General features: G+C 37.2%; 1 protein-coding gene across 1 annotated transcript in view; it reads right to left on the bottom strand.

The window, feature by feature from the left end:
• cntn4 (contactin 4) overlaps positions 1 to 18,924 on the bottom strand; it is a 182,560-nt gene extending 163,636 nt beyond the window's left edge. Inside the window, exon 1 of the mRNA XM_042495354.1 lies at positions 18,880 to 18,924. Within this exon, the coding sequence (XP_042351288.1) occupies positions 18,880 to 18,895 (16 nt within the window). The 5' untranslated portion in view covers positions 18,896 to 18,924. The remainder of the gene's footprint in view (positions 1 to 18,879) is intronic.
• Between the last annotated feature and the right edge of the window lie 4,937 nt (positions 18,925 to 23,861).

Genomic DNA, 23,861 nt, shown 5'->3' with positions numbered 1-23,861 from the left:
AACCAAGTTTCACAGTAAAGAAAGAGTCTTTTCTTTCTTTACTTTAGTCTGGGCTTGCTGTGCACTGGAGAAGTTTCACTGAGGAAATTCAACTTAGATTACATTACAGCTAAATAACATAATCACAGCCAATACAAACACAATAATAAGTGAGCAAACTGGTGTAGGAGGGACTCTTTGATATGCTAAAGAGGGCCATCTGTTGCCATCAATAACTTAATCTAGTGAGTAGATAGTACCATCTGACTTCATTACTTTCAAAGCATGTTTTGAAGCACAGGTAATGATCCCCCTTTTACATATAACCCTTGACTACACCACAAACAGGAAGCGGCTGCCTGTTGCTGAACCTGTACTTTGGCATGTTTGATATCACATCAGTTAGCTATCATTTGTACAGGAGCACAACAGAAGCGGGAATCATGGTGCTGTGGGACAATCCAGCCATGGAGTCTATCCTATCGAATGTGTAGCCACTTGATCATTTTACTTTCGGGCCAAATGGCAGCGGCATTCTCACTGCATGCTTGAGCAAAAATTGCCAGAGCACCTCCACAGAGATCTCGTTAATGAAATGTCATAATTAGGCCTACAAGTCATCTATCTGTCTGTCCCAGTCATTCAGCATATAAATTCCATCCATTAGCACCAATGGAGATCTGCCGGAGCGACTTATTGCATAATGTAACGAGTTTGGATAATGCATAATGCATTGGTGTATTTTTGACCTTAGAGTCTTGCACCTCTTTAAAATGTCATTAGCGTGGATTATGTAGATGCCGTATATGTTTGGCATTATGACAGTATATTACCTAGCTATACTGTCTATTATAGCCATAGATTAATGTAGGTCAAAACAATTTTATTTGTCATCATGTTAAGCACTTTGTGCTTTTGCTAAGATGCCTGTAATCTAAATATAGTCATTATTAACCCTTTGAATTCTGAAACAGAAATAGACCATTTTTGGGGGGTATCAAATGCTTCATACCCCTAGAATCTGTACAACCTCCGCTAAAAGGTTATTTAGGTTAATAAAACATAATACTTTAATTGATTTTACAATGTGCTTTGTAGTTGTATGGCTCCGCTTTTTTTTTTAAGTTATAGTTTACATCCATGTCTGTGTAAACATGGATGCTTCATATGCATCTTCCACCCGACAAGATGTATACAGTCAGCACAGTTTCAAAGTGGGTAGGATTAGTGTCCCCCATCAGACATAAAAGTGTTTTCGCAGAACATTATGATGTCGCAATGAAGTTGATCTTTGACCTTTTGGAAATAAATTCTCATCACTTCATCATTATATCCTATTAGACATTTGTGAGAAATTTTGTCATAATTAGCATATAAATTCCTAAATTGTGTCCAAAAACATGTTTTATGAGGTCAAAAAGACCTTCCAAGTGGATGTTTGAGCAAAATTTGAAGAAATTCCTTCTAGGTGTTCTTGAGATATTGTGTTCACAAGACTGTTCTCAAGGTGCTCATAAGACATCATGTTCCTGAGAATGGGACCTACGAAGGCATGGATGAACTGACAGAGGCATAAAAGCACAAAACAAATTGATACAAAAAACTGTCGAATGTAGAAACAAAAACAAAATATTTCTCAACACTTCACAAGTTATTTGAACTATTACTGAGTTTTTAAATAGGCTAATTTTTATGAGCAGAGTCCAAAGACACTGTGATGGACTTTTTATTCATTCCTGGCACCACAACCACACCTTTTAGCACCATAAGGAATGTAGCACAATAACATCTTTACAAGCATAATGTGTGACAACATGGAAGACAAAAGCCTCAGCTATTTGCTGCAAAAAGAATGAATGTAATTGCTATTATGGGTTTTATTTTAGATTGATATATACAGGATTATGCAAATAATGCTATGCCAAAACCATCACAGGGATATTCTGGCATGAGACAGACGAAATAGCATGTTTGCACCGATCATAATATGAGGTTATAGGATAATGACATGATGACGGGAAACACAGAAGCATTAGCTTTCTTCTGCAAAATAAATGCTCTACTTATTTTGGTTCTTATTTTAGATCTACTTAAACGGAGTCATGCAAACAACAACCTCCCTAGGCCATCGGTGGGAGGTCTGGTTAATATGTGATTGCATGCAAGACCACATCGAGCAAGGTTGAGGAGTGCTATGCATTTCAGGAGTGTGCATGTATGACTCTATGTGACCACAGGACGTGTAATGTTGCTTGTTTGCACTTTTTATATACAGCAACAGTCACTGTAATGCGCCTTGCTGTTGCAAAGAGATCTTCAATAAACCTGCCTTGTACTGAATAGCATTTTTTAATGTAAGTGTTGTATAGCTGGGAAAATGCACAGTGCATTCTACTATGTAGCACTATACAGTTGTATTGCACATGTGCAGTAGCGCTGTGCCATGTGGCAATGGTTCTATTGCATTGTGTTGGGTGCTCTTAGATAATGTTTCATATTGCCCCTCAGGAATAAATATGTTTTATTTGAACAGAATTAAATTTATAAATCTGAACAGTTGTCATTTCCCAAATACAGACATTTTCATGATAAAACAGTACATCCATATTGCAGTTTAGAAATGTGAGCAGCATAAGAAGCATAATAAAAAAAAGTATAGTTTTAACCTTGTTTTTGAATGTCAGCATCTCCAGCCCTTTGCCATGACTTCAGCAGTTTGTCCTATTTTCCTATTTGCGATGACAGTAAGCTCGCAGTGGTCAAGTGCATACTGTGTCCTGCTCGGGGCGGCCTATGACTCACTGAGTGAATCCAGTCTTGGGGTGACACATGGCTAAATGGCTGCAGAGTCCCCCCAGCTATGTGTCTGTCTCAGCATTAGTGCTCTCACAGCCACAGACTTGAGCTGCTGAGCTGCTAAGCTGCTCACTGTGCATTTTAGATGAATACTTGCATGGGCTGCACTTCTGACATACACTCACAAAATGTTGTAAAATGCTGGAACATAATTGACAAGGTGGGTACATGACTAATGTGAAGAATCAGGTGATAACTAGGCATACAATTTTGGCTTTTTATTTCACGCACAAAATGTGGGTAATGACTACATTTAGCTTCGTAACTTTTGATTGAGGTCAACTTTTGCTTAAAAGCACAGCTAGATAATTAAATAAAGGTACAGCAAATTAGTTGATATTAGTGTATGTATGTGCTTATGTAGAACAATAACAGAAACACTATTTCATTTTATAAGCTCAACAATAAAGATTTTGACCTAAAAAACCCAGTACTGTTGCAGAAGTTACTTCAAATTTAAGGGAAAATGAGTTTAAGACAACTAAACAGTATAGCCTACAATGATAATAATTAGTCGACAATCGATTGATTGATTGTTAAGAATTTAATCGTAAAATATAAATTTAATTGATCAATCAAAAGGGCATGTCATGCTGCATGTTGCTATGAGATTTGATTAAGGAAAAAATGCATTTGGTATTGTTTTAATTATGCAAAGCTGTTTTGTTTTTTCAAATAATAATCAATTAATCATGTATTAATTTTCGGCAGTAATTGATTAAGGAAAGTACTTAGCATTTGCAACCCTAACACCTACCTTACTGATATTAACCCTTTGAAACCTGGCCAAAGGCTTGACTTCTTCTTAGTCATAAACGCTTGTGAAAGGCATGCTTGTGAAAGGCACTTCTTCTGCAGACTATGATCACCTAAGAAGAAATGATCCAAAAGTTATGTATACAATGTATAAAACATTTAAAAAAATAAAATAAAATAATATAATTAAAAAAAATGGAAATAGAAAAGGTAATAACCTACAAATTATTAGAATTCTGTAAAATAATTTTAACTTCATAATTATGCTAATTATAAATATAGTTTAGACTTTTCCCCTTGCTTTTTAAAAATAATTTCCTAAATTAATGATTTAATGCAAATTGCGTGACAGAAATCACATTTTCAAAAGGAATAAAACTAATTAATTTAGGAATGAAAGGTTTAAATACTTGTGAAAGCCATCTGAACACACAAGAAAAGCGAAAATGATCCAAGTTTTCAAGGGTTAATACTATTCACTATTCGAATATCAAACTACTCTTTCTGCTCTCAAAATGTCATCAATCCAGGCTGGTTGTGTAGTACTTTTAAAACACTTTGGCTTTAATCATGTTTGTGATGATGGTATAAAAAAGATAACTGTGTTCGAAAGTGGTGCTCTGCTAACAACAATGATAATAATAATAATCTTGATCATAATAATGATGATAATCAGAATGATTATAACAGCGATGTTGATTATGTTGTATTTTTCTTGCTAGTCACTTTTTCTAGGGCATGCAATAATAGCAGCAGAGCTTCAGCCACACTGCATACTCTCCAGTTGATGAATGGTAAACGGACCTGCTCTTGTATAGTGCTTTTTAGTCTTTCGGCCACTCAAAGTGCTTTTACACTATGAGTCACATTCATAAACACATTCATGCACTGATGAAGTGTACAAGGTGCCACCTGCTACACTGTTTTTAACCATTCATACACATTCACACACAGATGGAACAGCCATCAGGAGTGATTTGGGCTTTAGTATCTTGCCCAAGGATACTCCAACATGTTGACTGGAGGAGACGGGGATCGAACCACCAAACTTCCGATTGGAGGACAATCCACTCTACCACTTGAGCCACAGTTGCCACAACTGCTTTAAGGTCCAGTGTGTAGGATTTAAGGGAATGTATTGGGAGAAATCAATATAATAATTCTAAGTATGTTGTCACCATTGTAGATTGTCATTGTGTTTTCTATTGCTTAGAATGAGCTGTTAATATTGACATATGGAGTGGTCGTCCAAACAGTTTGCCATTTTGTTTCTACAGTAGCCTAGAATGGACAAACCAAATGGTGGCTTTAAAAAGGGTTATTCACATTTTTGCGTCAGCCGCTGAAGCCCAACCTCTTCCCTATGCAGGCTTTGTCTCTCTTTATACTATGTTACCTGACCTGCTATGATCACGGCAGCTCATGTACTTGTAGATACAGCAGCCAGAAGCTCCTCAAATCCTTGCTACTTTTTTGCTGCATTGTTTTAAAAAATTTTTCAACACCAGGATTCCTTTTGCTGAAGCACGACTTTTCTACGATAGAGAAGCACTTATCAACATCAGGGAAAACTGTGTGAGTTTTGGACTGAATGCAGCAGACCGCAACAGGATCCCTACCGGTGACTTGTGCCAAGTGGCAAGTCTGACCAGAGGTAAGAAACGAAACTGAAAGCACCCAACAAAGAGGGGGAGGAGAGTCGGCATCAGGGCGAGGCTGACCCAACTTGGACCGACTTGGACCAAGAGCTTCTCCTCTACCAAGCCTTCTTCTAGCTAATGTCCGGTCACCAGAGAATATTGTGGATGAGATGCTCACTGAGGCTCACTCAGCATCGGGAGATCAGAGACTGCTCTGCGCAAATCTTGACATGGATAACCCCCTAACATCCCAGGTCAAGCTGTTGCACTGGATGGACGGACCTTTTGGGAGCCATTTAGACACAAGACTCTGATGTAAATTAAAAAAATGCACTGCAGGATTTCAATGATGCCACCAGCAGCAGCATGCCCAAGGAACTGGATGGAATTTTCATAGTAGCTGCTGATTTTAATCAACTCATCCCTAAACTCCAAAGATGTAGCAAGATCAAGGACAAAAGTAATTTCATTTTTTAAACTTGGTTTAAAAAATGACCATTAAATCTACCTTCTACCTTCCTGCTCCTACCTTCTCCTCCTTTGCTTATATGGAATTAGAGTTAGAATTACTAATGCTACTGGAGCTTGCTGCCTGATAATAAACATAAATGTGGGTTGTGATTGCTGCTTGTACAAATCACATATGTAGCTGTATAAAGTCTACCATTGGAAGCTGACAAGTACTGTTATGAAACTATAATTAGAACGTCAGTCTTAAACACAGTGTCCCCAACTGAGCTCATTTCTAATGAGTTAGAGGAAGTAAAGCTGTTTTCATTTAGCTATGGACCCCTGGAATCCTGTTCAAGAACCAGCTTGGTGTGTGATTCTTTTAAATAGCCCCTTTTTACCATTTACCTCTCAGCGTACAATGTTAAATCAGGTCAATCAGTGTATCCGTGTGCTTTACTGTGATCTATTTTACTGCGTGCTCTTTGTCAGGAAATCATCCAAAAATAAACGTATGCAGTAATCCAAAAAGTGCCTACACTGACAGCGAAGGGTTACAAATGAGAGGATATCAGCGTCCTATTCATCTCTGTGCTCCCACTCTCCAGCTAGTATTCACAGCAGAACTGCTTTGGTCTGTCAAAGAGCAGTTTCCGTGCTGACAACTGACAGTTTGAAGAAGAAAACAAAAAAATCTCTCGTCTTATTGCAGTTGACAGTATATGAATTTATAGAGCCTGGCTCAGCATAAATAAAGAAAACAGGTTGAGGAGCACCTAAGTGAGTCCACTTTGTGAAACAAGATTTCCATCATCTCCCCCCAATACTCTAACTCTCATATAACAGCATGCCCTCGAAAGCACAGCAAAAGATAGTACATCTTCTGAGGAAGCGGATCAAACATCTAGTGCAGCTGTTCTTTATGAGCCTCTACCTGGAGTTCATTAGAGATACTGTCCTCTGTTATTGTTTGAGATAATACACAAGGCTCCGCCAGTGGAACAGAGACAGCTGTGACACATGAACCTTGAAGAAAATGTATTTCCTCCACGCGGCTAGAAGCTCGCTGAACATCGTGGCAAGGCTGCAAGAACGTAAAGGGTCTCATAAATGGGTTCAAAGTGACACAAACGGAGAATATCTGCACATATCATTCATGCTTCCTTGTAGCTATTAGAATGTATAGTTCTGTCACAAGTCATAAGTAGTTCACTGGGCTGGAGATATTCATTTTCTATAGTCAGGACACTGATATATGGAATATGTTTTAACAGCGAGGGTCCATTTCACACCCGCTGGTTTTGTAAAAGCAGAGAGAATGAAAACCAAATTTCACAGGATAATGCTGTGATCTAAAACAAAGAAATCATTTTTGCCATGCTCACAACTTGAATTATAGGAACACAATTTTGATTTAATTTTACTGCTTGACATTTCACTATTTATCCAGAAGAAACTGTATGGTTTTGAAAACAATTTAAAAACACCACCACACTGTTCATGGATATTTTACTCTAATAATAATATAATAATTTTCTTAATCCACAAATTTTGTGCAGTTTGTGGAACACTTCTGAACAAGTTACTCTTGCCTTTTTTTCATATTTTGAATGACAATGCATCAATGTGATCAGGGTTCAAAGGTTTAAATGCCTGTGACAGGCATATGAGAGCAGCAGAAGCAAAGTGATGTTGCTCAACCTCATATTAACCTGTTTTTTTCTCTAACATGCATGTAAAAAGTTCATCTAGACCCACTGTCAAACAACAAATATTTTTTTTTAACGTACAGTTTTTTTTCAGTCTCCCTGACCTACATTATTTATGCACAATTAGCTGCTGTAAAAGAACTCTGATTATTATTATTCATCTGCAGAGAGACTATTCTGTGCCTGTATTTTTTATATATATTTTTTCTTATTTCCTGTGTTCAGGACTTTTATAGATAACCCGACTGTAGGGTTGAGGCTTTGAAAAAAGTAGTGACCAAGTACCAGACCATTGCAAGTTATGAAAAACGAAAAATATACTTAACGAGGTCAATCTGGGGTTGGCTTTATTGTTCGGTGGCAATACTGTTTCAATGTTTTATCATACAACAGCTCAAATTATACGTTACAAAAATGCACCATAAGAAGCTTTTATACCAGAGATGCAGCACAGAATAAACTGATAAATAGAGAGGCAAAACTCCTAACAAAAGTGAATTGTAGGTTGTTTTTTACTGTCACTTTTGCTAGTGAGTTTTGTTTATAAACAGTAACCAACAGTGCTGCATAGTATGCCTTTAAGTGAGTTAACATGTATGTCAAGTGACATTAACTGTGTCACAACATATCTGGTTTAACACGGGACACAAACAGCAGTCTTTTGGGTGAAAGTCCTGTGTGTGTGTTTGATTGATCCACCACTCCTCCCTCCCTAAAAGAGAGAGTTGAAATAAATTCTTAATTCAGAGTAAAAAACATGCCGTTATACCCCACGATCTCTCTGTCTGCTGGCCACCAGCTGTTTACAGTCCTGTAACTTATCCCTCTACCACTAGGTGTCACGGTGTCTTTCAGCTCAGGTGCCTTTTCCACCAGTAGAGAGCGGAGACTGAACTGCAGTGGTGCATGCTGTGCACTACATACAGTGAGTTCAATAGAAAGAGGAGTGCCTGTATTTATTATGGTATTGAAAAACATACTTTTAGGATTTCTAAATAATATATACCCTGTTATACTGTAATAGTGTGATACCGCCCAAGTCTGACTCCTATGTTCACAAAAATGGCATCAGCAACGCTGACTTCAGGAGATTTGTTTTATTTATTTACAGATATATTTTTCTGTGACCTATAAGGAGATTGTTGCGCGGTGTTCTGTAGAGCTGCCTGTGGCAAAAACACTGCATGTCACCAAGAGGGGCAATACAAAATGGAATTAAGATAATTCCTAAAGGCTGGAATAATTTGGTGGCTACCTTGTTTAGGGCCACCAGAGACGGTGGCAGGCTGTGGGTTACAGACACTCACATATCAAACATTTTTACTGTGGTAATGAGAAGTTGTGTTTAACAGCAATTCTTAAATGACTGAGCAACTTTATGAGCACAGCTGTGTGTTTAGTCTGAAGGTTTTGGTCAAACCTGGACATTGTTGAAAGCCATACAGGAACATATCCTTCAATGTGGTACTCTAAAGCATAGAAAATAATTCATACAATGCAGTTTCAGGCAGTGTTTTGCTGTTCACAATAACTGCAGAGGTTTTGAAATATCTATGAGATTTCTGCCCAGCTAATTTTGCTACTGATACTCAATTGGCACTGTTCTGCACCGCTGAAACTGTACAAATGAAAAGAGTTCATAGTGAGGTCTGAGGATTAAACTCGTAACCGGGCCTTTATTTCTGGGAGGGTTCATCGCTCATGTTTATTTCAAATGGAATTTTTCAACGTATTCAGCATCAACAATTCAATTCAACTCCATCATGTTTGGGGTGACAGATAAAGTTTTGGTCCAACTATCAACCCTTAAGTCTCAGGACCTGTCTTTGACCTGCAAACTAACTAAATATTCTTTCTTGATTTTAGATGTGACAGAATAATATGCTAAATTACCTTTAAAAAAATACAGTTCCTTATACAGTATCTACTCTCTGGAAATCCCCTGAACAAATTCTGATTCCTGCAGTTCTCGTATATAGTCTAAGGTCGTAATATATGTATCATATAGCTTTAAACCCTCTGACATTATAATCGTGCTGCATTCTGGCGCCTTTCACAAGCATTTCTGTGAACCCTGAGCAAATTAGTTAGATTTCTTTCAGGAACATGGGGTGAAAGGGCAATGAGCATCTTCACAGGAAATGTCCTGCAAACATTGTAAACTTTCAAGGTTTAGCTAAAACCTATGGGGGATCAAGGGATATGCTCTCTTGGAAAGATTTTTTTCCCCATTTATGGAAGCTCTATACACTATTTTTCAAACCATTTGAAATTATGGAATGCCTAAAAATAAATGCATCATTTGGGAAAAAAAATATATCTGTCAAGGATAAAAGTGATCCTGTGGAGCCTACTTTCTATTTTGTAACTAACTGTTTTCCAATTGTTTTGATCAATCTGAGACCGTAACACAATAAACATAGGGGATGATTTTCAATCCTGCTGCCTAAAGCAGGCAATAATTGTCTGATGTTACTATCTTTAAGTTACACAAGAAAGGTGGTTTAGGAATTTGTATTTGTATTCTGGAGTGCAGTTCACACATATGTGTAGTTAAAAAATGTGCTACATTTAAATCAATGCCATAATAACAGGGGCTGCTCTAATTGTAAATCAAGGATCCCTGACAATGCCAAGTTAATGTGGTCTTTGATACTCTGAGATGATTATTAGGCCAACAGAAGAACATTTACTCAATAATATTACATTTCTTTGGGGTATAGCATAGTAGGATAAACAACATGGGCATATATTATAGGGGTGAGTGTCATCAGATATGATATTATTATTATCGCGAAACTTAAGTCAGGATACAATATTATTGTGATTTTTAACGTGTTGCAATATAGGGCTGGGTATTGTCAAGAACCTCACAATTAAATTCAATTTCAATTCTTTGGGTCACAATTCGATTCAATTTCGATTCGATGCGATATTGATCCAGTTGCTTCGATATTGATTCAGCTATGTGTGTTGATGTCAAAAATACCCAGATAATTCATTTGAATACCTTCTGATGTGTGTTCAATAAAGCGTGCATTATCTGTATTGATTTAGAACAAACTGACACCAAAACGTATTTTACCATTACATTATTCTTTATTAAATAAAACATTTAAACTAAAATAAATTTAAAGTAAAGAAAAGTGCACATTTTTGCCTGAGCTGAACTTAACAAAAGTAATAAACATTTATGCAGGATTTTTAAACCAGTATTTGTGTGTGATCAGAGACAGACAGCTTTAGTGTTAGCAACAGGTTGCAAAACATCTGCGTGGTGTCAGCTCAAACGGTTACGTAGGTTCGTCGTATTGTTGCAGTGTTTTAACACTGACTCACGAGGCTCACACACGACGTAACTACTATCGACTTCTTGTATCCAAATGTTGGCTTTTAATGTGGTCAACGCTGATTTTAACACACTGCTGCCTCACACCACTGTTGCCATTTTAGCGGGGCTCCTGAACAACGTCAATCACGCTCTGGCGGCACTCACACTGCGCCCATGGGAGCGGAACATCATTACAACGGAAATAATCGGTTTCAGGATTTTATGAATTGATAATGAATTGGCAAAAAACATATTGTAATGCATTGATAAAACAATTTTTTTACCCAGCCCTATTGCGATATGCAGAGTATAGTAGAAACATGTATCTACTAGACTTGAAAAGAAATTGGTTATATTCATCTGGTTGGTTATCAAATGTTTAATTTGTGTTTGTAATATAAAAATTATTTACATATTTAAAAAATCAATACTTGGCATTATGATAGAATATGTAATGTAATTCTATCATGTAATGATAGAATATTGCCACACAAAAATATTGCGATACTATGCTATATCAATTTTTTCCCCATTTCTAATGTATTATTTTCTGAATGACACAAAGTTGAAAGATTTTTTAAAAACTAACTTTAAAAACTTTAAAAATGATTCAGGGCCTTTGAAGATAACATTAAGGCTTGGGCCCCACAAGCCCCCCCCTCAATCCGCCTCTGATCTTCTCTTATCTTTGGTTTATGTCTGATATTTTTTCCTTTAGTAGACTGGACTTGTAAAACCCTTTTTATTGTTTATTTAGTTGTTACCTCAGCAGTAATACTCTCCTCCATAAAACAATGCCTGTGAATATCACAAGTGGGAGATGTATATCAGTGGATACCTCTTACTTCAGCGGAAGATGCTTATGAACTGATTCAATCTGCGAGCACACAAACACGCACAACCGCACACACACACACACCTCCCTCAGCAACTACTCTTGAGTTAAGTAGCAGAGCAGCTCAATGGCTAACAGCACGCACAAATTTGATCACACTGCAGCTCCCAGGAGAAATTGTGAGTACGAGTATAAATCATGTAACGCTGAAAAAAACCCTGTGTGCTCAGCAAACAATCCTCAGGTGAATAAAGCACAGGGACAAAAAAAAGAGATATATATGATCCCTATATGATCCTCTTTAATGAATATTCAAATAAATACATTGAAATTCCACTAAATATTTAATACTGCATTGCACAAAGGAAGCTTTGTTATATTAGCATACTTATTCATATCAGCAGCAAGCTGGAGGCAGTTATCTTTACATATGAAATATTAAAGAGGCTGACACAACCATTTATTATAACTAATGCAGATATGATGTGTTTAATTGCTCAATTTGTTATTCACTTGTTAAGTAACACATACTGTGGGTGCATTGTCTGTTCTATGATTGACTTTTTAAATTGTGCACTCTTACAATGTCCGGAAACATGAGCCTAATTAGTGCTATTCTTAAATACAACAAAAGCTCCTCTGGTGGTGAAACATGAAGTGCTTAGAATTATGGAGTGTGTGTGTGTGTGTGTGTGTGTGTGTGTGTGTGTGTGTGCGTGCGTGTGTGTGTGTGCGTGCGTGCGTGCGTGTGTGTGTGTGTGTGTGCGTGCGCGTGATTGATTTAATGAGCTATAGATGTAATGTAAACATATGTATAGGTTACATCTATGATGTCTACTGTTCTAAAATAAGAGCATAGTTCTGAGTTCAGAGTAAGGAAGGGCACAAAGGTGTGGTAAAATATGTCAAAACAGCAAATAAAAGGTCACACTGCAGTTCATAAATAACTTGCTATGAACAGCTGTTAAATATGTAGGAAAATGCTCAAAGACAAACCTTAGCCTTCTCCTAGGTGTGTATTTGATTCAGTGTTGTTTGTTTATATAAATATTTTAAAAGAAATTAAACCCCCTGTTTTTTTGGTTTGAGTGCTTCCTCCCTGGAAAGTGAAAAAGTATCAGGGGGGCTAAGACACATCCACTCACCAAATCATGCTGCCTCTCAATCCACAGCTCTCTTAGTTTTTTCAGAATATTCAATACATAATATATCGTCACAAAGTGTCAAGAAAGGTAATATTCTTAACCCAATATTCAGAAAAATATGGAGAAATACAACTGTACACCTTCTGAAAAAAGTTTCTTTCTTTCACCAAACTTCGACTAACATAAGCTGAACTGTCTTGTTAACTCACGTAAAACACTTTATTCAAACTCAACAGAAAGAAAAAATTAAAGTCACCCAAGCATCTTAGTTAGTCTTGCTAGTCACCTGGTTAGTTAGTCTACTGTTAACAACAATCACAAATTCTGGTTTTGTTGAAATACACCCTTAATTCACCCAATTAGATGTGAAAATATGCAGTTTTCCTGCAGTCTCTCCAGCTTTGCATGCCAATCGTTTACAGTCCTGTAACGTTATCCTCGTTCGCCATGTTTGTCAGCTCAGCTGCCTGTTCCACCAATAGAGACTGACCTCTATCTTAGTCTACTACAAAATATAAGTGTCTGCAAATTTGTTGGCACTGAAAATCACACTGCACCGTGATACTGCCCAAGCCTAAGAGGTAGCTACTTGCTCGAGATGTATTCCTCTTGTAATAATATTTTTCACATCTTAGCTGGACTATTACTGTACATTGAACCACCAACAAAGGTATTGCTGGATATGTGAAACCTAAAGTGAAGAAAAAGAATAGAGAAAGAACAAACCTTTCCCCTTACTAAGAAGTAATTTTCAATTTACTCAAAACACGACTCTCCCCCGATTATCCTTTATACCAGCAGCCAAACTAGCAAAGCTTTGGAGAGTCAGTTAATTGTTTTTGGACAATAACAGAGCTCTATGGCACAGAGGAATAATTTATATCACACACAGTCATATATCATATCAAAGATCTACATAAAAAGTGTCTTCAATTACATGCTTTTAATTTTAGGGTGTTTTTTGGGTTTTTTTTGGGTTTTTTTTACATGATGACATTTTACTCATCATTTCTATCATAGAAATTTGAGAAAAACCTGCTACAGCTTTATAACTCACAGAAAATGATAAATCACTGGAAACAACAATATTAGAGCAGTTATTAATAATCAAACAATGCCTCCCACATCACTTTGTTGCACACCACTGTCTGTTGTTGCAGTCAGCCAGTGAACAAGCAGGTGACTAAGTCAAAAATGTAATTGGATTTTTAGATTCAGTGGGCACATGTGTTATTATCAAGCCTTTTTTATTCATTTGTGCATGAAAAACAAATCAACTTATAACTCTCCATGCTGAGGAGTGTAACTAAAGCTGCAATAAACATCTGTACAGTTCCTTTCCCCCAAGCCTATATGAGGTTCACTCTACTTGCAAATCCATTATTGCACTCTGCAGCATATTAATGCCAAGCTTTTTTGGTCTGCATATTGTGCATCATTCCTGTTTCCAGTAGTCAATTTTCAGCCACCTCTCAAATCCATATCCGGGCCATATCATCCATTGTAAAGTGAGTTTTGTTCCAAACTGATAAGCAGGAGGGTTAGTACAATAATCCTGCTCTCAAGCTTAAAGATCGAAAAATGCTCCAAGATGTTCATTTCCAGCTCTGCTGAAAACACATTAGCGTTAAGGAGGTCTGAGGATACGCATTCCTGAAAGATTGTTTAAAGCAAATGTTCATGCCTGGTGATTTTTGAAAGGAGTATAAACCAATTTTAGTCTAAGGGCGACCCTTTCACGGCTGCGGTTCATGGACATTCTCAGTGGGTCTGCCTGCACACACACAGCTTTCACTCTGTAGTTTAAAAATGTATACTATGTCCTCATTAACCCTGCTTTTCCCATGGTGTAAATCTCCATACACCGCTCCAGCCTAGACATCAAAGCTTTCTGAATGGAAGAGAAGACAAATATTCATATTAAGACAATTATAGAAATCGAGATATATACTATATACGGTGATGTAGTACTGCCAGATCAACGCACAATCATGTTTTTACTCCAAGTAAGGAATTAGAATATTCAGTTTTCATAATGCCATTGAAACTCATTTACATTTTTTCAAAGATCAAATCACCACTGAAGTTTATGTCCTGCAAGAGAGCCATTAAAAACAAATCGAATGGTCAAAGTTGTAATATTGATATTTAAGGTGCATTCACTGATTTAAGATGTCAACTGATGCACTGTGTAACAGGCAAGGAAACAGCAGTAGCCTTTGAGAGACACTATGAATTAAGCTATTATTAGCTAGCTAGTTGTTAACTAGCAAACATGAAAGGTAGCAAAATATTTTTTCATGTTAGTTATTGTTGAATAATGTATGTAAACTTGCCACCATGGGAACAGTTATCACATCACCTTCAAAACCAGCCATAACTCAACTGTGCATGTCCATGTATGCATGCGTGTCCTTGGTGCAACCCAATTGCCAGAATCAATGCCGTCATTGTACATTTCTGCAAACCATGGATATGTTACCTTTGCAGGTTATTATGTAAGACACACATTGAAACTTTACTTTTCAGCAGTGCTGTGGTTAAGGCATGATCATATTTTTGCTTAAAATTCTGATTCTGGTGGCACAATCCAAGCTGAAAATTAAACATTTTGTGGCACTACCCTGGCTCGAAACACAGCAATGTCAACCAAACCAGAGCTGGTGAATGCTGGAACTGTGGACTTACTAACTAGTTAACTAACAAGGGTAACCAAGACACTTTGGATATGTTTTAGTTTGTATCTGTGAAGTTTGAATGAGGTGTTTTCAGGGTTGGGAATTCACTTTTTTGTCCACCTGCCACTGTGGCTGGTAGACTCCAAAATCTAATAGATTACAACTGTATTTTGGCTGATGAATAAAGTAAATCTAGCAGCCACTTAATTTTCCCAGCATTTGGCTGGTGGTTGGTGCTAATTTTCAACCCTGGGTGTGCTGTATGAGTAACGAGGAAAATAAGCCTTGTCGGTCTTCTGTGACTGAGAGAAAGTTGAATTTCAAAAGGTGTGTAGTTGTATTTCACTGTTAAATAAGGAAAATAGGTGTGACAATATTACTTTTCCTAACATTTTGTGGGTTTCCATTGTGTTTTAGTAGCATACTTATACCGTCATATATGATATACCCCAGTAAAATTTTAAAAATTTATGAAATATTTCACGATGCCCATGCCTAGTTCGCACCATGACACATTTCTCCATTACAGAAATAACCTCCAATTGGAATCAACTCTATGAGGATTCAGCCACACCCAAAGCACCCTGGTCAATTATCACCAGCTGTGTGCCGCGTCATCATGTGGGGTTGTTAGATTGGCGACGTGCACAGGCAAATCACAAGCCAAATGCAATATAGTTCAAGATTCCCCTGAGCAAATCTGATAATCTAATGTGCACATGGGGGCAAGGGGTTCGCAGAATCCCCTAATGGGAGTTGAGTAATGAGAAGGAGGGTTTCACTAGAACTCAGACCTCATCAATAGAGCCTTTTCTTTATCTTGATTCGTATAATACCTGTTGATTAAATGCATGAGTGATTCGACTGATGTTCTCTGGTGACCCCTCCTATTTGTAAAGGAGACAAATTAAAGTCCTCCATCAAAATGTGATCAATGCCGGAGAGCCTCTGGCTGAAATGGGCACCTTGCTATAATGAAGCTATAAGTCAACTTTACTGCACAGTAAGTGAATGATGGACGTTTGAAATAGATGATTTCCTGTTAGCTCATTGCCTCCGTCATACTGTATGTCTATTGGACAAATTGACCTCAATTTGACCTTCTTTAAAAGCATTTTATCAAATAAATATTGAAGCATGATTTTTTTTTTTTTTTTTATATTCTTTGTTGATTGAACGAATAATTGGTTCACTGAGTCACTGATTGATTGGTGGTTTACTATAACTGAAATGGTGGAACAATTGTAACATACCTAATTAGGGTCAGTCATGCTCTACTCTAATCCAGGTAACTCTGAAGTACCTGACATGAGATGTATTTGTATTAATATATGAAGGACCTTCTGAAACATATCTTATGTTTCATTTCAAAAACACATTTAACCACTTGTCAAATATAAACAATAAAGTCTTTGGCTAAAATTTGCAGCATTCTATTTATATCTAATTTTACAATGGAAGACAATGGAAAAGCATTTATGCTATAGCATTATATTCTTCTTGAGATTTTGATCCTTCACATCAACATTACCTTAAAAGCACTCTGTGGAGATTCTTGTAAACATTACATTACATTCAAAGGACCTTTTCATAAAAACATTCCTCAACACCACTCCTAGTGGTCAAAGCATTGATTTATTTAAAGCTGTTATCTGATTATATGTGTATTTGATTATTCACTTGCATTCAGTTACAGTTTATCATGCAATAACATGACAAACATTTATATAAAGTTTCCATGTAGAATATTCATAAATAACACCACTGTGGTCTGACAACATAATATGGCACTGTACTGATTACAGTACATTTTGCATCTGATATCTTGTATTGGATGTTTTAAAAAACTTTGTGTAATTCCTTCTATCTATCTATAGTAAGATTCAGGCAACCTAACCAAAGCATTACTGTAGGTTAATGGCAGTTTTTTCGCTCCTAATCAAATTACGCCTTTATTTGTGATTTTTGAAGCAGTGAAGTCATGGCCACCCTGATAAATCTGCTTGATGACCTTGATCTTTAACTGCAAAAATACAATCAGTTCTTTGTTGAGTCTAAGTGAGCATTTGTGCAAAACTGGAAGAAATTTCCTCAAGGTGTTAAAGAGATGTCTCATTTATGAGAAAAAGATGGATGCAAGGTTTTACTGACCTTGACCTTTGACCACAAAATTCTAGTCAGTTCATTGAAAGGTCCAAGAAAACATTTATGCCAAATTTGAAGAAATTCCCTAATGGTCTTCAAGAGATATCTCAATTAAAAGAGTGAAATGGATGAAAGGTCACACTGACATTGACCTTTGACCACTAAAATCTAATCAGTTCATTTGCTATTGAAAAAAAAATCCCTCAAGTTGTTCTTAAGATAATGCGTATACAAAAATGAGACAGACAAGGTCACAGTGACCTGAATGCAAGTGAGTAAATGTAATCAGTTCATCGCTGGGTCCAAGGGAACATTTGAGCTGAATTTGAAGAAATTCCCTCTTGGTGGTCTTGAGATATCGCAATCACAAGAATAGGACACACGGATGTACATACGCACTGATGGATGGTTGGACACATGATAAAACAGTATTGCTGTAGAACTGAAAATGTTACTTGTGTATGCACTAGGGGTCAACAGATTGTCAACCTGGTTGATTATCAGAGCTATTATTTGGCATTTTGCCGATTATCTCTATCGGCGTTTTATCTTAATGATCGCTAATAACATTAATTAATGTAAAAGTGTGCATATTACACGCAACCAACACCAGAGAAGGCAGTCTGCTATACATGCAGAGAAAGTATCAGCATGGTAGGAACCTCAGGGAGCTACTTTTATTTATTCATTTCTAATTTAAGTCATCCCTTAACTTAATAAAAAAAGGTTGTAGGGAACTTGCTGCAAATTATGTTCTAAGTTTAAGTTTTGATTAAACATTTGCTAAAGGCATTTAAACACAGTTTTGTGTTGGAGTTATATTCCAAATTCCTAAATTTCCACATAATTTTTGATTTTTACTGTAATCAGTTCCAAATATCAGTCATTAGTCTCATTAAGTACTAATAATCGGTATGAGCCCTGAAAAACCAATATCGGTCAACCCCTTGTATGAATGAAAAAATCTTGCCTGCTTTGAAACTAAGTGAAACTGAATATTTTCATTCTCGCTTTGATGCGGTGCACTCCACTCATTCACATTCAGGATGATATTACTAACCTTTTTTGAGTGCCACAGACAACACAACAGCAAAGCCAGAATGCAATATTGCCTGTGATTGGAAGTCTTTAGCAGACAATGGTCTACTTTAACAATAACTTCCTTGTTGAATGGATTCTACATTCTCATTATTTTATCAGCGGGGAAAAATATGTTTGCTCGTGGCTAATCTAGTTGAGGTTGCTCCTTTCTAAACTACGGCTTTCATACCGTCACCTGCCCCAAATACATATGAATAAGGACTTCACAAAGGCAGCTTTGGCATGCATCAAAAGTTCTTAATAAGATACTTTACCTGCAAGGCACCCCATAAGTGACTGCAGCACCAGCAGTTTCCATAGCAACATCATCTTCAGTTTTGTAGGGTCAAAGTAGTCTCACATCCAATCACAAATGTATGGAATCCGAAGTGCACCTCTCTGGTTTCCCAATCTGTATGAAAAGAAAAACATGAGATGAGTAAGGTGTTAGGGTTCTCATCAGCGGCTCTGTTTCTCCCGCTCAGCATGCTCATTTCACAAGACGCGGAACACGAAGAGACAGCAGGAATTTACAATGAAGAGCACAGCGATAGTCTTATTATGAAGTGCACTTATAGCTCATGAACTCAATTTAAACCAGACTTTATGGCATATTTAATCAACCGCCATTTATATCTTTACAATAAAGTCTTTTAATCTTCATTGTAATCATCCAATCCGTGGTGCAACAAACTCCTTCTACTTTCCTGACAGTTTCTCTGTAAAAAAAAAAAGGTGTTTTCAGTGTTGGGTGGATGGTGGGCACATGAATATCTCATATATTCAAATATCTCATATACATTCATTTTCATATCCCTGGCAACTCTAGGGACAGCATTGTTCTTGCTTGAAGCCTCGTAGCTTTCATGCACATAAAAGTGCAAAGTCAAAAGATGAAAAACACTGAAACATCTAGAAGAATTTCACAACAGCTGTGTGCTTTTCCCTCAACACAGACAATGTCTCCCAGGAGTGGAGATTAAAACTCGAAAGTTTGTTGAGTGTCAGAAAGGTAGCAGGTTTCAGAGTCTCAAACCGCAGTGACAAGAGAGGAGCTGAAGGTGTGTAAGAGGCTGAGGTGAAGAAAAAAAATGCATTGTGTTAAAAGACTGTCAGTGCTTATGAAAATGCTTTAAAATTTTCTTTTTAATTTCAAATAGGAAACTCAAACCTGATGAAACTGTTCATAGGTGGGTTTCCTTAAACACTTGTTTAAGCAATATTTTCGAAATCTCAATCTCAACACAATTGCAAGATGATTGTTCTTTTTTTTATTGTACTTGCATATTTTCCTGAGATTCCTCTATATTGAAGCACGAGTTATAATTTTTATGTTTACTGGCCAAACTGTGACTAGTTCTGTATTTCTCTCTCTATTTTCTGAGAAAGTAACAATGTATCATTCAACTTTGAATAAACATTTTGTTCAAGGCTCCAGGCTGGTACTGACCCATGCGCATTAAGGTTATAAGATATATCCCTGCACCACGAGGCTATAAAGTGCCCTACAGCTATCACTTTAACGGGCATTCAGACAAAAACAGCCCTTCATTAGAACAACACAAGGGGCTGCCTTGATGTGCTCTTCAGATGCCTGCAATACCATCTAGGAAGCACAGTTTAAGTCACAGATCTGTGAATTCAGAGATCGTATTCTGCACCTGTGTGCTCATAGCATGCTAACATCCTCATAAAGACGAATTGGTGGGACTTGCTGTTCGAAAACACATGCTCTATAGCGCCACTGGTTGTCAAACACTATGCAAGGTACATTTAAGTCTCCATTCCCAGGCTAAACATCAGAAATCGTTTTAACTTTGGAACCAATTTAATTGGAATTTGGTTAAAAGGGTTAGTTGAGTAAAGCGGGATGTAAATAGGGCACGGTGAAGGGTGGATTTATCCAGTTTGCCAGAATACAGAAAAAGTTGGAGAAAATGTCAGAGGGTTCCTCTGGAAAAGCTGCACTAATGTAAGAATTAAAGCAATACAGCCACATAAGACGTAAAATCTACCTTCTGCAGCACTCCTCGAGGAAACAAGCAGCTTTAATCTAATGTCTCCTGGGTGAAAATACTATATTTGGAGTTGAGGCATGTTCGACACAAACCTCTCAAAAATTACAACTATTTGTGTAATTTTGCTATCACAGAGAAGAACAGAAGAACTCTGTCATCCCACCCCTGCTGAGATTCAACATCGACAGCACAAAGTTTTAGAAAACTGCAAAAAAAGAGCGGAACAAAACCAACGAAAAACACATACGAGAAGGTACCCGAAACTGCCACATCCTCATTAATCTCAGATTTTCTACCTTCAAGCTCTGTCTCCTGTCTCCACCTACAGAAAAAAATGGCCTTTTATCTGCATACATCATATGGAGGGTTGTCAGAGTCTGTCTTGAGTACATCAATGGTGCAAGACTGTGCCTGACTCCTAGAGAGCAGTTTTATGCATATTAAAGTGTATCTTATGAAAGAACCAAGCCCTGTGCCTATTAGGCTAATGCCTGTTTTGTCTGCGGTGATGGCTTCCTTTTAACATGTCAAATCAGCCTTAATTTGATAGATGAAATTAGTAAAAAATATTTAGTATGGTGAAGAGGCACATGACAGGCACAATAGCAGAGTTTCATTTTAGAGACACTCCTAAGAATACTATGTATTCAATCGGTAATATGAATACAATGACAGAAGGAAAGGCCTGGAAATGTATGCACTGTGCAATGTAAGCTATTTTACAAAACAAAATGCCATGCAAGTGGCACTTTTAAGAACAATAAATGTGTAAATGGTGCCAACCAAGTGCAATAAAGCCTCACAATGGTCTGCCACATCCCGAATTTTAAAATACGGACATGGGTATGTATCATAAGAATGTGACCAATGCTTACTGTAAAAATATTATGGCAACAAAGTAAAATGTAAAATAACTGAATAGGCTTCAAGTTCTGAATCTGTTGTGCTGCCCCAAAGTGGCTTATACACAAGGTTAAACATCAATTTAAAGCCAGCAACCAAGCACACACTTTGACTGTGGTGCAAATTAGGCTTGGGGCAGCATCATGGTATTACAGTTAACAGGGTATTTTAAAATCCCGCAGGCATGTTTTTCATTACGGTCAAAATGCAGGCCCTCCTCTTTCTATTAAACTCATTCTATGTAGTGCACAGTATCAGTCTCTGGTCTCTACTGGTGTAACAGGCAGCTGAGCTGAAAGACACCTAGCGGTGGATGGAGAAGTTACAGGACTGTAAACAGCCAGCAGCCAGCTAAGAGTGACCGTGGGGAATGCCATGTTTTTTACATCTACCTTGGTGAATTAAGGATATATTTAAAACAAATCAGAGCTGGTAATTGTCAGAAAAGGGGACTCACTGACTAGATTATTAGCAAGAGTAACCAAGACAGTTTGGGTGGGTTTAATTTTGGTTTTGTCAAGTGAAGTGTGTTTTATGATGAGTTAACAAGGCAGTTAAGCCTCGTCAGTCTTCCGTGACAGAAAAAAGTTTTTAAAAAAGTTTAATTCAAAAGGTGTGCATTTTTATTTATCTGTTTAATAAGGAAAGAAGGTGTGACAACAGCACTTTTCTTCACAATTTTGGGGTTTCTATTGTGTAATTATTTGTCTGAAAAGCTGAAAAAAAATAGTGCACACGCTGTTGGGAGGTTAGTGCCGCACCCTTACACTATTGTACACCATATACTCCTGTGAAATTTCAGGAGGGCATTAAATAGTACATACTCCCCAAGCCTTGTTAAAATCCTGTCTCCTATTAATTGTCTGGGTTTTTTTTTAATCACGTCCCCAAGCATTTTGGAGTTATCTAAACATAATCAAACTTATGCCTATGATTATATTTTGCAATGTTCACATGGGACAGAATCACAAGGTGAATGGACTTGGACAAAAGTGGCACACAGATGGAGATAATACATTGATCTGCATCTGTGTGGCATGTCAGAGCTTTGTCAGGACACAGCATGCATTTATAGAGCTGGGGTTACTGTTGGAAGCTACTTTTCTACTCCTATTTTTGTTAGGGGCTGTTTTTACAGTATTAGAGTCTTGCTTTGGCTCCCTGCAAGCCTTTCAACTCAACCTGATAAAGCACCAGGGCAGCAAAAGATAACACACTACTGAAAGCCTCACAAACTTGTTCTTGCCTATTGCTGCTGTAATCTATTTAGTTACTTGATGCCAGGAAAATGGAAGTTGATATATGTTCTAGCTACACAGAGCATATCCAGCTGAGCCTTGTTAACTAAGGTATTGCCTAGTTTTAGAAGGCTTATTTGTGCTTGTAATGGTGCAACGATGACACAAATTTGACACACTCCTCTTACATACTCATTTGCAAGGGCACATTTCAAGGCACTTAACAAACAAAAGCAAAGATGACACAAGGAAAATAAAAACAAGGCTGACACTCTGTAATTGTAGTGATACTTTGACCCACAAATAATTAAATTCAAACTGCTATGAGCACAGTGATTAAAAAATTGCAGAAAAGGACAAAATGATGAATGCATTCCTCCAAAATGCCACTTAAGTAATAGAATTTGAACAGTACTACCACGATTGCAATAACACTAACACTGCTGCTGCCATTACCAGCATTAGTACCTAAACTAATACTACTACCACTATGACTGCTGCCACTATTACTTCTTTCACCTTTACAACAATAAAACTAATGCTGCTAATTTCACATGTGGATACCAATCACTGTATTGTTACTACCAATCTCAAGACTAAACCAGAGCTGAGATGCGATCACACCAGCTACCAAACAGCTAACCCTCCAAGACAGCAAATGCATAAGGCCTACCTATTTTCCATTTTTTATAATAAAATACACAATAGAAACCCACAAAATGTTAAAAAAGAAAAAAGAAGGAAAAAGAAAAAAGTTATACTCACATCTATTTTCCTTATTAAACAGAGAAATACAATTTCACACCTTTGGGATTCAACTTTCTCTCGGTCATTGAAGACTGATGAGGCTTAATTGCCTCATTAACTCATCATAAACCGCATTTCATTCAAACCTGACAGAAACAAAATAAAACTCTCCTCAACCATTCTTGGTTACCTTTGCTAGCAATCTAGTTAGTAAGTCCACTGATCCAACAATCACAGTTTGGTCGAAAAAAATTCTTAATTCACCAAGTCAGATGTAAAATACATGCCACTAATCCCCATGGTTTCTCTCCGCCTGCTGGCCACCAGCTGTTTTTTAGTCCTGTAATTTCT

The sequence above is a fragment of the Plectropomus leopardus genome, chromosome 2 (genome assembly GCF_008729295.1).
Source record: "Plectropomus leopardus isolate mb chromosome 2, YSFRI_Pleo_2.0, whole genome shotgun sequence".
Lineage (NCBI taxonomy): Eukaryota > Metazoa > Chordata > Actinopteri > Perciformes > Serranidae > Plectropomus > Plectropomus leopardus.
Note: the sequence above shows the minus strand (reverse complement) of the source record. Positions and strands in the feature narration are given on the sequence as shown.